The following is a 15,811-nucleotide window of genomic DNA, read 5'->3' as shown; positions in this document are numbered from 1 at the left end:
TTGGTTAAGCTATATAATGACATATTACCAACTGGAGAAGCTCCAATGTCATTTACTCAAGCCAGAATTATAGTGATACCTAAAGAAGGGAAAGACAAATCAGATTTAATCAAAGTGAATGCGAATATGATATGATACAGCATTTATAACGCACCTATACACAAGTGTTTCAAGGCGTGACGAGGCAAGGGAGGGGAAACGGAGGGAAGACGGAGACACCGGTCCTACTAGGCCAGGTGACATTGAGATTGCTCAAGTGCAGGGGAGGAGGGGTGGGGAAAAGTGCAAGTGGAAAGGGATGGGGCAGTTCAGTACATAGGATAACAGTAAAATAGAGGCAAAAAAAAGAAGTGCGGCCAGCTGGTGGCAAGTGAAGGGTAAGTGCAGACATCGGGTGTCAAGTGCTAGTAGGGGCTGTAGGGATACAGATATAGTCCCCGAGTGCAAGGGTTGCAAGGGGGGGGCAGTGCAGGTGTGCAACTACCGGGGAGGGGACCTGGGCCCGAGATCAGGGGGTACCCAGTGTAGTTTCAAATTCAGCCAGGAGATCAGCAGGGGTGTTAGGCAGAAACCTGTGCCGTTCCCTTTGGGAACACTGCAAAAGATTTAGGACTAGAGGTGTTAGCAGTAAACCCACTTGGTAGCAGTCCGTACCACCCAGATTTACCTGGTAGCTGTGGCTGAGCAGTCAGACTTCCCTCAAGAAGAATTAGGCAGTATGCAAAGTATACACAATAGGCACTCAGATACAATAATACAAGCAAACACTGACCAGAGCTTTGGTATCAAAGTGTATAATTATTTATTTAAAAACACACTGTTTGAAATACTCCAGCACTCTTATTGTAAAACACTCTGAACACAGTTACTATTATAATATATACAACCCTTATTCCTTATCAGACAAGTCTTAGTTAACACCACTTATTTCCAGACAGAGGTGAGCACTTAACTATAGATGGCACTCCAATAAGTTCATGAAAAAGGGAGGGAAAAAGACAGAATATGTGAAGATACACCACTCTAAGCTTTAGGAACACTTTTAGCAAGGCAGAAGAGCAAAAGTCACTTGTGAGCCAAAGTCCATAGGCTGGGCCCACTCTTAGAGAGAGCAGAGCACAAATGCGCCCAAGATCACTAGGCTTTGAAAGTCTTGCAGAGAGTTCGAAAAGAGTTTAGAGAGGCTCAGAAAAGTTTAGCCAGGGTGTCCCAGGCTAACCCAGGTTCGGAAGCCGGGGGCTAAATTTACCCCGTACAGTCGGTGGCAAGGGAAGCCAGGCGGAACACGGTACCTTAAGTGAGAAGGATCCTCCAGCGGTGGCAGTTGTTCCTGGCAGCGGGTCCAAGTCTCGGCGTCGTCCAGGGGAAGAGAATATCTCGACGTGGAGGAAAGCTGAAGGTCGTTGCACTGCCAGGGAAGAAACCAGCCGCGGAGTTTTTCCGGTTAAAGGTATTACCCTTAATTTCTCGGTCGTGGTAAAACGTGGTATTCTGGTTGCCGGGGTGCTTGGCACAGGCAAGGCGGCCACGAGATGCGTCGGGGAGGTGAAAAGACGGTGAAACTGGTTATCCCCACCAGTCAAAGGAAGAAGACTCTCCGACGGGAGATCTCCTCTGTTGTTGGGAAAAGTGGTGAGACGGTCCAGCAGGGCTCCACCGGTGGTGTCGTCGTGGCAGTTCGGCTCAGCTTCTCCCTCGTCGGATTCTTCGGTCCTGTGGCGACTTCTGAAGTTCCAGTCCCCAAAGCCCTGCTTTTATGCAGAAAACCCCCATTCACTCAGCCTAGCTGTCACTCAAACATGCTAAGTGGTGAGCCGGCCGGCTCACCACTTGGGCCAATCAGGACGGAGTGCGACTTGAGTTGCCTAGGCAACTCAGTCCAGGGTGACTAAATCCCCCTCCACCCCTCCTAAGAACCCCAGACAGAGTGGCACCACTTTGGAGGGCTTCTGTGGAGAAGCCCACCAAAAAGTGGAACAAAGGGCTCGACTTGGGTTGGAGTCACAGAAGAGAACACAAACGCCATTTTAGAACCGGGTTTTGGCAAAAAATATCAACCGGAGAATTAATAATAATTAAGTAAACCTGCGGTATGTTCGAGGCTATCGTAATTAAATAAAGATAATAGCCTCGAACAATGGGAAAATCCCATAGAGAAATATTTGCGGTTGAATATAAAAAGTAGTATGCACTGCCACCAGCCAAAACGCGATCAGGGGGGACGGAGACGTGCCCCCTCGACTAACAGATCCCGGGGCAATCGAATTGTTAAAGCCAGTACGTCCACAACATGATGGTTTGTACTGGTTCTGTTCAGAATTCAAGACTAGTAAAGTCAATGGTGACTTTACATGCCCTGGGAGACAGTAGTCAGTCCCAGGGTATGGGGGTCACTATGACACCCCTGTGTTACTGCACTGAGGGTGCTGTGTAACACACATCACAAAAACACATGAAGCCCTATGGAGTAAAAGACCCCATAGCTCATTAAACACACCTAGAGTCAAAGGCACACACTCAAATCATGTCCAAGAGTGAGGGTAAAAGAGTCTCACTCTTGGCAGGAGAAAAAATTAAACCCCACAAATCCAGCAAAGCTGCTGGGGGACTCACTAGGTTAGGAAATTCAGCCTAAACAGAGAATTCTCCCTAACAAGGGGAGAGAAGGAGAGCAAGCAGAAGCAAAGAGGTAGGTCTTGAAGTGCTTCCGGAGCCGCAGATGGTTATTCTCAAGTTGCAGAGAGGCAGGGAGGCTGTTCCAGAGGGAGGCCCCAGCCGAAGAAAGATCTACCACCAACTTGCTGCTTGGAGAAGTGGCTAACCCTGAGGGAGTTGGAGGCGAATGAGCGAAGATCCTAGCAAACCGTTTGGGCAGTACTCTACTGAAGCTTATACATAAGGATCAGACAGGATATGTCTAGGGAAGACATGGCTTGGAATAATATCTGCAAAACATTAGATCTAATTGCTGGTTTGGGCGAAGTAGACATAGACCCATGCCTTATTTCAAAAGATGGTGAAAAGGCATTCAATAGGGTCGAATGGTCATGTTTGGGTGCGCCCCACAGAAAGGCAGGCCTGGGAGAGCAATGTTAGTGATTTTGGACAGTAAAGCATGCTAGAGGGTAGAAGGAGTTAGCTACAAATTTGCAAGTGTTTTTGTGCGCTGTGTTCAGTCTATTTGTGTGCAGTCTATTTGATCTGCATAGTATTTCTTCTTGGCTCCACTTGTTACCCTACACTGTTTACGGGCATTGGAGAGTGTGATGCTTTGTATTTGTGATAACTTTTTACTAAATTAAACTTAAAAGTAAGTTTAAGCGGAGCGACTGTATTAACAAGGTTACTGATAGAATTGTTGTAAAGCGATGTTAGCTCAAATAATTCAAGAGACTGGCCAACATATTGACTCAGATGGTTAAATACTAGGTTTACTTTCTCTCTGGTTAAAATGTGATCATGTCTGCAAGGTAAGTATGTAAGTTTTGATTTTATTATTGAATTCAACATAGGTGTGGAAAAGAATATAATTTTGTGATCAGACCAGTCCACTATTGTGGTGCTAATACGACAAGTATCACGGTTCTTATGTGCAATCCAATCCAGGGTGTGCAGCCCTTGTTATGGGCGATTATATTAATGGCCTGCTTAATGTAATGTCAACTATAAAAGCAGCCCAACAATGTGTAGCCTGGCGATCTTCACCATCATTCTACCCAAGATTGAAGTCTCCTAATATTAGTACTTGGTTGTTTGATTTAAATATATGGGGAGAGTTTCTTCGAACATATCCTCGAGGAAACTATTCAGTGAACCTGGTTGACGGTAAACAATAAGGATGTGCAGTGCTGGATGATTCTGGATAAGGAATTTCATTCGAAGCATTTTGCATCCATCTATGAGCACGGTCTGGAAATTGGATCTGTAAATGATAGTAACTCTTCCATCTCGCACAGAGAGTCGTTGATGTGTTTAATGGTATAGTCATGGGGAACGGCTATGGTGAGCGAAGGGCCGGAATGGGATAATTACCGGGTTTCGGTAATGGCCAGCCATCTAGATTATTTGTTCTAAAAGATCCTCTAGTTCGATAGCAGGGTTTGGTAATGACCTGGCATTAATAAGGAATGATGTCTGTCAACAGTTGTGGTGATGGGTGTCTGGGGGGTTACAGGTCCCATTAAAGGAGTATGGGAGGCCAGGGGCGTAATCCCATTATTAAAGCAATTATAAAAGTTCCATGATCCAATTGGATCAGGCAGCCTGGCAAATAGTTGAAGTGGAGCAGGGGAGGGATTGGGCCCCAGGGAGTAGGAATCACTTCCCATTTGGAAATCGGGATCTTCATTGCTGTGGCTAGTTGCCAGTGTGTTTCCTTCTTTTTTAAGGACTGACCCTCGATGAGAGCAGGGTTGCAACCACTCAGATTCTTATGTTTATGAAGGTTGAATTGTTATGAAGATCCATACTTTGCTTCTGAGGTAGCCAGGTTTAAAGATCTAGTTCCTTGGAAATTCTGGACACCGGTAATATAATTCTCAAATCAAAAATGGTCTTTTATAATCCAATAAAAGGAACCGATCGGATTACTTTATGATATGGTACCTGACAGGCTGGTGCGATGTAAGAGAGGAAATTAGCAGTGTGCCGTGCCCCCTGCTTGAACAGGCTCAAACAAGCTTTTGAGCTGCATGGGCTCAGGCAAATGACATGAAAGTCAGTGCATCTTCACCAGCAGAGCAGTGGAGGCTGGGAAATGTCTCAGCTGAATTAAAAAGGTGGGCGATTTTTGCAGAGTACCCTGCTTTACCAAAAATCTCTGCCCGGTCCTTCTCCTATCTATGCATGTGCTCAAATAAATGTCCAAGAATGATGTTCAGTGTTAGCACTTAAGTCCCAAATGTTTTCTCTACTCTATCAATATCAGTATACTTTCACTAAACTCAATGAAGAGCAAACCAAATTGCTGCATTACGTAAACACATTCCTTTATAGCTATAACGTATTAGTCACAAGCTATCAAACCACTCCATTTACATTTTAAATTGCCCCCAATGAATACCACTGCATTGAAAATAAATCATATTTTTTTTAGAAAGAGCAGGGTGCCTGGTAAGAGAAGGGCAGCTGCTGATGCACTGATTTCTGTCAACTATGATGTTATGTTACTCTGCTTTTATACTGTGCCAAATCATCAACGTAGTACTTTTAGAGCACCTGATCCATGTCCGTGGTGTATTGTTCACCTGCCTGGGGTACTCTAGCCCTTAGTCTGCTTGAGCGATAGTGAGCATAACTGTGGAAAGCAAGAGGGGGGAGGAGGGAAAAGAGGAGGATATGGGGAAAATTGGGCAAAGGGGGGGGAGTGCTTTGTGTAAGGATGGATGCATGCCATTCCATCTTATGGCTTGCCTTCTGGAGAAAGTTAGAGAATAGAAATATGTTGAGATAGTACACGTAATTTGGTTGCAAGGCAGAAATGGAGAGCTACGAATTAAATATTGATTACTGTTTGGTGCTTGAGGGTCTTGATAATGTGCTTGGGCAATCCTGGTAGGGGAGTCTGCTCGATATATTTGCTGCATCCATTTAAATGTCTGCACATATTTCCAAAATGGTACTTTTGGGACTACCAAGCCAATCTTTATTCATAGGCATACTCCAAGAGTGGAACAGGCATAAAGGTGAAAGTTGTTATTGTGGAGTAGGGCAAAGCGAGGGAAAACAAGAAAATAAATAGAGCCTGCAATGTACTGGACCTAATCTGAAGGTTTATGTTTCTTTTCACTCTTTGCCTGCTTTGATCACCCGGATTAAATAGACCACCAGTCATGTGCTATCATTACTCTAAATCAAGGCCCTGTGCCTTCTCTCTCCGTATGCAGCACTCCCAATTGTTCTCAAATAAATGAACCATATTCAATGGTAATGTCCTTCTCTTTATAAATGGCTTTTAAAATGTGTGCCAATGATCACAAATGTTTACTTTTTGACTATTTAAGAAAGGTGCAGGTAGTGTGAGAAACCAGAGGGTGTCTCACCCGATAGTCCCCGGGGATCTCTCTCTCCGTAGGCCAGGGCACGGCCGTCACCTTTAGATCCAGACCCTGGGGGTGGGCCAGTGTGGGAGGATCACCTGGGTGAGGGGTCTTGGGTGGGTTTTGGGGTGAGATAACTGATGGTGAGACGCAGCATTCCCCCTTTTTGTTCATCTACCCCATCCTGTTTTTCAAGTTTTTCAGAAGTCCCAACTCCCCCACCCCCTTTTCACACAAACACTGGGCCGAGATAGAGGGTGACTGAGAGTAAGCAGACTAATTGTCACATCGTACTGAATATGTCCGGTTATTTAGGTCCTGCAAAGTCAGGCACTTTCCCTTGTGCATTCACCTAATACCAATTGGCTCTCCTCACACAAATAAAAGGCAACACATAAAGAGACACTCTGAGCAAGACGGAACAGTAGTACGAGCAGTCACACTTCGGGACGAAGGCACGCCTACTGGAGTAGAGCAAAGGACCAAGGGACGAGAGCAGCGGGCAGAAACCCCCAAGGGTTCGCTACTGGAGGTTGTTGCCTCCGACAGGCCATGGAAAAGACACGTTGAGAAGGCCCGATCCCACAAGTGAAGACTGCATTTTGTTCCAAGAATGCCAGCGACCCTCCCGGATGAACGGCAGAGTTGGGGAGGCGAGGCCAAGCATGTGGTATTAACCTTGACTCGTGAATTGGAAAGAGCAAAAACAAGGAAGAGGCGCAAACAGCCGGTGAGTTGGCAAGTGACCTGAGAGACCGGTGTGTGTTAAAGCGAATGAAGTAGCAACATTATATCGCAAGTGAAGGCTGCACGCGTGTGGATGAGACACGAAGAAAGACACACCTGTGAATGAATTTTCAGGTAAAGACAGCTGTGAGATCAGCGATACTAAGCAACGGAGTGGTCCGGCAAAAGGAAGTAGACCACTCGAAAGTCTCTGTGAAACGTACTTTTTTTGAAGCAATAAAGTGAATGAACAGCAAATGTGAATGTGAACTTTGTCGAAGTGGTCCTGCGGTGGTCTTTAAAAAGAGCCACACACATTAGAAAGTCTTAGACATCCGAAAGTGGTCTGAGCCGATTGAGGGAAGCCCAAAGTATAATAAGCTTTGGTATTGGAGCCCCCTTGCAAGTTTGTGTTGAACTTTGACGTGAGAGGTCTGAGCCCAACAGAGGGGGACCTATGTGAACTTTGTGTTGAAGTATTATTTTTGGAAATCGAGAAAAGAGACTTTAACGTGATAGGCCAGGCGGGACTGTAACCACATTCTGGAACTGTTTATAGTGTTGGAAACCGAGCCAGAGTGTCTCATCCTGACTACAGGGACAGTCTTACTCCGTGAGGTCTAACGTGGGGCGGAGAGCTGATTCAACTGCATTTATTCTTTGAACACTGATTTTTCCTTTGCATACATTTCTCCTTTTTACACTTTTGGTACAAGAGATCGGGCAGGCTTTAGGGTTTGTTCGTATAGGCCATTTTGATTTGACCGACTCCACTCAGACTGTTTTGTTTATTGTTTGATGGTGGAGACTACTCCCATTTTAGTTATAGGGCAAAGTAGGAGTTTCTCCAGCCCCCAACAGTTTTCAATTAAGGTTTTTTCAAATTGTGTCAATGTCGTACTTGTGATACCATGCCTCCCCTACAGTAGTTCCCAAGCATTTTAATAATAAGGATGATGCAAAAGGATTGCTAGTGACAGAATAGGATGTGAATGTCTCATTACCAAACAATTTAATATCATAAGAAGCTGAAGTGACTGTCTGAGAGCAGTAGAAGTCTTTAAATATCAGAATTCTATGTTTATTTGACATCCACAAAGCACCCACTACCATGTGTCATGGCTTTGAAGGGCCGTAATCTGAATGGCCCTTTGGCAGGCCATAGATTGAACAGACATGAGAAAAGAAGCACCACCTTAAATGAATTTAAATAACTAAACAGTTTTTAGTAGAGATGAGTGTAGTGCTTTATAGAGGAAGTAGAGAGAAGTGTTACACAGGGTGGATTGCTATATTGGAGACAGTGGCAAGATTATTCATGAATTAAAGCATTGTAATGCTCTTTGGTCTATATTTAGATGGAGAATGTTTTTATTATCCTGTATGCATACTTTTTAAAGTTCATGGCTCACATCTACAGTAAATTAACCCAGCATAATGCATTTCTTTGTAAAGGATTTAACAGGCGTATTACAGGAGGGGCAATGCAGCTGTCTTTTAATCAGATAAATGTCGACTATTACCCTTCACATGTTGCAGGTATGGCAAGTTTTTTATCTTTTTTTATATTGCAATTTCACAGACATTGAGCTATTTAATAAAGGTGTACTATATAATATGACTGTATGTTAACATTGTGCATATCTTTAAAAAATGTTAAGGCTTTAAGTGGAGCAAATAATCCAAAAGGTCAAAATTTGCACTGACCATTGGCACACCACTTTTTACCTTTGGTTCATACCCCACCTAGCATGAGCCAAAAATAATGCTATAGCTTGTGGAGGTGGAAGAATGGCAGTGGCAAATGGATACACATCCATGGTGTTTTGCCCATGGTTCTGCTTTCTCGGCACTCATGCTATGCAGTTATGTCCACCCCCGAAGTGGCAAACATGGGGCAATCCAGCCACAGTAAAGATGTTCTCCACCCCAAATGAAGGTCATTGGTTTATATAGCACTTTTGCCACTCCGGGGTTATCCATAGGATGCAGCAAAGGTGAACATTTCTTTTCTTTTTTTATTGCATTTTCCATAAGCGGATTCAAGCAGCAAAAGCATATTTTACAAAAAATCTGTAACAGATAATAATATAAGAAGTAGAAACTAACACACCGTGATAGGTTTGGCATTCCCAAGGACAAACCTAAATGATATATCTGCTCTCTGGACCTCGCTATATAAGAGTTTTTCTCCCTCTCAGGTAGCACAGTCCTCCCAGAAAATAAAGGTTTCCTAGGGCATCCGACAGGAAGTCGCCATCAATAATTCATCCACAAACATTTGAGGAGAGTCTATCATCCCTAGTCCCCCCCCATACCCTAGAGAAAAAATGGCTTATATGGTCCCTGGATGGTGGAAATGACTTACAGAATTCATACTCCCGATCAAAGCATGTTGATCTTTCCTTCAGCCAACCCTTGACAGTCTGTGCAGTGCCCCTCAACCAAGCCCTAGCACATAGCATCTTGTGAGGGTCATCACCAAGCCCCAATATCTTACAACGCCAACAGGGATGCCCCCCTTTCAACCCAGAATACCAGCCCAGGGCGGGGGCACGACCTGGTTCCCAATCATGTTCAAGGCTATCCGGATCACCTTCTGCCAAAAGACAGCTGTTGCTGGATACTCCCAACCCAGATGATGAAACCCGACATCCTGAGCACCACATCTAGTGCATCTGTGAGACCGCTCGCAATACATCCTGTAGAGGCGCCTAGCTCTGAAGTACATCCACAAATTTAAAAGAAATCAGTTTCACGCTGTGACGATCCTTCAGATAGCATCACTTTTCCCCCCGGGGGCAGCCCCTTTCCATGAGGCTAGGGAGGTGTGTGGCCTCTAACCAATAGTTCCCAGTAGGGGTGGTAACATTCGGGAGGATCTCATCGAGAGGGACTGCTCTCCTAGGGATAAGGACACGATTGGGAGACACAGATCTGTTAAACCCCAACCCTATAGGCAGGTGATAATGCCTGAATCTACTACACAAAAACATTGTTGTAAAATATCAAACCACCCCGATGTCATGGGTACAGGGATGAAGAAGGGCTTGAGAACACTACAATCGAGCGGATCAAAAGCTCACTCAGCTGCTGTCAATTAGACTGACATTACGCTTGGGCCAGCCCCGCTATTTAAACTGAACAGCAAAGGAGGACTGTTTTTCGTCAACTTCTGACACGTCTGGCAGTAGCCTGTGTGGTTCTGTTATGCTGAGAGTTTTGTACGTCCAGAAGGAGAACCAGGCGATCGAAGGGGCTGCATCGAAGACCGCAAGGCTGAACTTGGGCTTCGAAAGACTGCAGTGAGGCATGTCTAAAGCTGAAGAGAAGCAGCAGGATGCCCGAAAATCGTCTGGCGAGTAAGGACGGAACCGACGCTGTGCACCTGAAGAGATGGAAAGGTGGTGGCACGAGCTGTGCTGGGTGGACAGTCTGGTCCGACAACAGTGCTGAGGCGCCCATCTTAGCCTACAGCAGAGCCACGTAGGCGAATGTGTGGCGAGTGAAAGAGACTGTGCTGGTGGCATGACCTGTCGTGGGTTGACCTAGAGGTCTGACAACTACGCCAAGACTGGGCATGGAGAGAAACAGGCAACAAACAGTGTGTTTGCGCTATGAGTGAGTAGGTATATAAATCGGGAGCACCTAATCCTCCCTCCCCCCGATCTATCCAAACAAACGGAGTAAAAAATCTCCTTAGTTTCCAGAAAAATCTCAACGGTAAAGAAACTGGACTGTTGATGAATAGGTAAAAAAGTTTCTGCAAGATCTCCATCTACAGCAGAGAGATCCTGCCAATCCACTTCTCCATTGCCCCTTAAATCTCCGACATAACCGGGTCGTTATTCAGCTTGACGACTGAATGTCTATTCCCAGAAATTGCAATCGCCAGGTATTTAGATTTACTTCTGGATGCTTTAGGAACAACATACCATTGTCTGCATACAGCAAGATTATTAGCTTATGTGCATACAGCTGCAGACCTCCATCCATGTGCAGAGTTCTTATCTACTCAGCCATCGGTTCAATCACTGCCGCAAATAGAAATGGCGAGATGGTCCCTTTCTGCAGGGCTCGTCTAGGGGCGATCCTGTCGTCGGTCCATACCCGAACTACCTGGGAGCACTACAGCAACCCAACCAGAGACCAGAAACCACCACCCAGCCCGGGGTCCTGTTTAACTCTACAAACAGGAAGGGCCCTCCCAGCAAATCAAATGCTTTCTCTGCATCTGGAATAACTGCTACTACCAGAAGCGGAGGCTCAAGGTGGTCTGAAAGGCAAAAAATGATCCTAGAATTGTAGGAATTTGACGTGCCGGGGATAATCTGGCCTGGTCAGGGCTAGAAATGATTAAGAGCAGCGTCAAGAGTCCATTGACTAGAGCTTTGACTAAAATTGTATTATCTAGATTAATTAGAGAAATTGAGGTGTAAGGCTCCAGGCTTTGTAAAATTCAGCAGGGATACCATCTGGTCGTGGGGCCTTCCAACTGGAAGATCCAAGATCGCCTTTTTTAGCTCCACCGCAGAAATTAGTGCATTAAATGCGTTGTATTGCACCCATTCAGGCTAGAAAAGACCCACCTTGTCTAGAAATGCTTTAATGTGCACTTCAATCCTGAACTTATATAAATCCGAATAGAAATGAAAAAATGACGCATTATCCTCATCCTTTCTACTTTACGAGTCATCTGCTAATTGAACCCCTTCTATGAGGCAGCACCCCCTACCGTTTCTGCTGGCATTTTACCTTCCCCATATTGTCTATCCTGAGCCTCTTCTAGTAAAAATGTAACCTCTCTAGATGTGTTTTTCTAGAATATATTCATCTCTTTGCGAATCAGCGCTAGTGCAATATTATCGCAAGTGGCCTCATACCATCCTTCCAGTTCTTTAATAGTCTTTTCAGTTTTGAAAGGAGTATTCCTATTAGCTAGAAGGACACCAGCCTCCCTGGAAATTCACATTTCGTAAACAAAGGCTTTAAAAGCTCCCCTGACCCACTGCAAGGGATTTAAAAGTTTCCTCATTTGAATCAAAGAACTCCTGATATCCTTATGGATTGTGTCCTTAAACGCAACATCTAGTAGTGATTTGGGCTTGTCCACCATCCCCTGCCCAATGCCAGCCTTCCTGGAATTCTAATTCTGCATACAATGGGGGAATGGTCTTATAGGGTGAGGGAGTATATCAGAGACAAAAGACCTGGACAATAACCACTTGGATACAAAGATCATATTGATCCGAGAAGCTGCAGCATGCACAGAGTAGACAAAAGTGAACTCCTGCACCATTGTATGCCCTTCCCTCCTCCATCACATAGGCCGTAGATTTCTGCAACTAGTTAACTAGCTCTCGAGGAACTCAACAGTGGCCTGTGGGTACTAATGGATTACCAGTCCCTGTTGCCTGGCCATGTTAAAATCCCCTCCCCAGATCAACAGTGTATCAGGAAAGGGGCCAGTTTTGATGACAGGCCATGAAAGAATTCGGTAGAGACTGTGTTTGTGGCATAAGCGTTAACGAAAACAAAGGTTACCTGATGGCCTGCCACGTCCCCACTGATTATGAGGAGTCTGCCCTCTGAGTCCTGCTTCACTTCCCTTAACCTAAAACCCAACAACCTGTATATTAGAATTGTTACAACCCTAGTATATGTTGAATAGGAGGAAAAGTATCAACGTTTGCTCCATCTCGAGCCCACATTAGGCCCATTGCTAGAAACATGGCCACATTGACACAATGTTCCAGGTAAAGCATTAACATACAGGTTTTAATGGGGTGGTTCAGCCCCCAGATGTTCCAAGTCATAACCTTCCTCTCCCTTCCACCCTCACTCCCCCTGCTGCCACCCGGCTCCTGCATTTTTACTCCAACACAGTGTAACGTGTAGCCACTGTGGTAAAACAGAAACCGGAGACAGGCAAGGAGGCATGAATTATGTACGTTTTCACAGTCAGAAGAGCTAATGTTTCCATAAACCTGTGATACTAAGCCCCACTCTATACAACAGAAGGCCAAAAAGGGTGCTCATCAGGCTGTCAAGATGGCTAAACATGAATGGACACCTTTTTCCAGAATCCTATTCTAACCTAGTTTTCTCTCTCTGCTGCTCAAGAGATAAACCTAAAACAACCAAGACATTTGGGCATTGCCCAATGAAAGTAATGGCTGCTGGCTTCTGAACTTCCCTGACATTACCCATATGTTATTTTGCCAGGACCGGTTTTCAGCATTCTCTGGTTATGTTGTGCACACTTATAAAACGCATCGGTCGCCCGAAGACGACATGGCGCTACACCTAAAAAGTTGAATGCCAAATCAATGCACCCAAATCAGAACAAAAACGTTTTCAAGGCCCGACAAAACGAAAGGTGGGCCTCAATGGCGTGTAAAGCCCGGGGAAGACCATTCCAAACACATGCAGCAACCACAGAAAAAGCACGGACCACCACCCGAGAGAGCCTAATTCTAGAAATGTAAATGGTAACAGAGTCCTGAGAGCACAATACTCTCAAAGGGACATATGCACTGAACTTTTCATGGAGATATTCTGCCCCATTTCTATAGAAAGCTCTGTGAACCGGGCACAGAGACTTGAACTTCACTGGTTGCTCGACAGGAAGCCAGTGGAGCTGAGGGAGAACCTGAGACATGTGGGAGCGTTAGGGTGGATGAAGCACTGCCCTAGCAGCCATGTTCTGCAACAATTGAAGCCAGTACAATAAATGAGTGGCCAGACAAAGCATAATTCCGCTGATGACTAGGGCAGAAACTACTGGAGCATGAAACTTAGTAGGGATGTAAGGTAAAACTTTGCAAAGGGTGCGCAATTTAAAGTGGCCTTTACAGCAGTTCAATGACACTTGCTCAGACATGGACATATCTGAATGCTTACATCCTTAAATGACGAGACTGGTACAGGAAAAGTGCCAAGACTCAGGCCAGAACTCCTGGGTCCAAAACAGAGAGGAGTTTGCAGTGCCAACCACCAGTACCTCAGGTTTCCCACCGTTCAGTTTCAGCCAGTTGCTGGAATCCATTCCCCCACGGCCTCGAAGCAACTCCTAAGCCGACCTGCCATCTCGGGGTGTGATAGATCGAGGTGCTGTAAAATCTGTGTATTGCCGGCATAAGGGTAGCAGCGAAAGCCGTGCGCATGGATAATACCCAGGAGAGCCCGGATATGAAAGTTGAACAAGGTGGGCGATATCGAGGAGCCTTGAAGGACTCCACATAGAAGGGGCACAGATTGAGTGCGTCCCGACAAGAAGGAAGAAAACCAGGCCAGTACCCGACCTGACAAGCCAGCAGAGGAGAGGCGGGAGACCAGGATGGGGTGGTCAGTGGTATCAAAGGCTGCTGACTGGTCTAATAAAATGAGAGCCCCCACGCCTCCCTGGTCCACAATCCGCGCCAGATCATCCACAACTGACACCTGGACAGATTCTGTAGCTCGGCCTGGCCGAAAGCCGGATTGAAAAGGGTAAAAAAAGAGGACGTTTCCAGAAAAGTAGTTAGGCGAGGAGAGACCAGAGAGTCAAGTAATTTCATAAAGAAGGGTAGCAAAGTAATGAACATTAGAAAGAACAGAGGGGGTCTGAAGACGTTTTCTTTTAGAAGAGGAACAACAAGAGCGTGTTTAAGGCCAGCAGGGATATTCCCTGAGGCAAACGAATTATTGACTGCCCTAACTAGCAGCGGAATGATCGTACCCGACACATCTTTTAAGATGGACAGGGGGGATAGCAATTCTCTTGCTTTCATGTTTGCTCTTGTGCTTCCAATTTATTGACTCTTCTGGCCAATTCTGATTGTTTGTGGGTGTGCTCGCATTGGGCTATTTCCCAGTCTTCTACCAGCCTTTCCATCACTAACACATTTTTGTTTTTGTTGCTCTGCAGTGTCTCTAGTTACTGGGTTCTTCAAAGATACAATCACCTTCATAATTTCTTTGTTTAGTTAAGGTCTGTCCTCATCACCCGCAGCAGTCCCAGTTGTTTTTGAAGGGCTGGCATGTACCTCAGGCCTACTGCTTTGAAGATTCCTGCACCATTTCCTCATTGATGCCCGCTTTAGCGTCCTTAGGTTTCGTAGGTGCAATCACTATTGCAGCAGCTGTGACAGCTCCAGTATTGGCCACAGCAGAACAGTAGCATCCACCCGATCCAATACGGTGACTCCTCCCCCCGGGAACCCAGGTGCCTTGTCACACTCTGTTTCAGCTTCCCCGCACTGGTCTGAAGGCTGCTTTAATCCTCAAGTAGCAGAGGGGCCCGAAATTGAGCAGATCAGCCAAGCATTGCCTCAGAATTAGCTCCAATCTGTGCCTGAGACCCCAACAAAGCTGGAGATTTTCATGTGTATTGTCTACTAGGTTAATGGAATGATTTAGGCCCTGAATCACAACCTTAAGACCTCACAGGCTTCCATTGGCACTTGCACTGAGGATCCCAAAGCATCTCACATTGGTGTTACCATGAGGACCCCTCATGGCCTCTCACCAGCCAGCTGGTTGAGTGTTCATCAGAACCACCATCTCCGACTACTACTTGGGCATCTTGCATCAAGAGCCTACAGCCTTCTACTGGAGCTCCCACTGAGTATTACACTGCTAAAAGAGGGCTTTGGTCCAAGGGTTCGATTGAACCTCAAGCGTGGGACAAAGTTAAGTCCAAGCAGAACACAAAGTCCTCTACTGAGACGCAAGTGTCATCTCAGAAAATGGTGGTGTGGCATGAGTGGAAGTTGGTCACCATTCTGACTTTCATGGATTGTGTGTCAGTGCTGTCCTCTGCTCAGGACTCTATCGACTTGCCTCAGGATTCTGTTCCTGGCTATGCCCCTAGGCCTGACCATGCAGCTATCAGGCTCCTGCCTACAGTGCACAGGGATTCCCTCAGTCCTTGAGTTGAATGGTCCTGCATGGCAAAGCCTTCTGAGTCCACACAGTACCCAATCTCTTCCTCAGCAAGGCACTTTTCTGACACTTGGGCTAACCAACCATATCAGCCATATTGCTACCCGAGTCATGCCTCTACT

General features: G+C 45.7%; 1 protein-coding gene across 2 annotated transcripts in view; it reads left to right on the top strand.

Moving 5' to 3' along the window:
* The window catches only part of BLTP3B (bridge-like lipid transfer protein family member 3B), a 2,399,137-nt gene that overhangs the window by 879,487 nt on the left and 1,503,839 nt on the right, over positions 1–15,811 (top strand). For both annotated transcript variants that reach the window (XM_069629381.1, XM_069629382.1), the window contains exon 9: positions 8,220–8,303. In XM_069629381.1, the coding sequence (XP_069485482.1) occupies positions 8,220–8,303 (84 nt within the window). The remainder of the gene's footprint in view (positions 1–8,219; positions 8,304–15,811) is intronic.

Source organism: Ambystoma mexicanum, chromosome 12 (assembly GCF_040938575.1).
Source record: "Ambystoma mexicanum isolate Mex_15411 chromosome 12, UKY_AmexF1_1, whole genome shotgun sequence".
NCBI classification, from domain to species: Eukaryota; Metazoa; Chordata; class Amphibia; order Caudata; family Ambystomatidae; genus Ambystoma; species Ambystoma mexicanum.
This window is presented reverse-complemented; position numbering and strand designations above follow the sequence as displayed.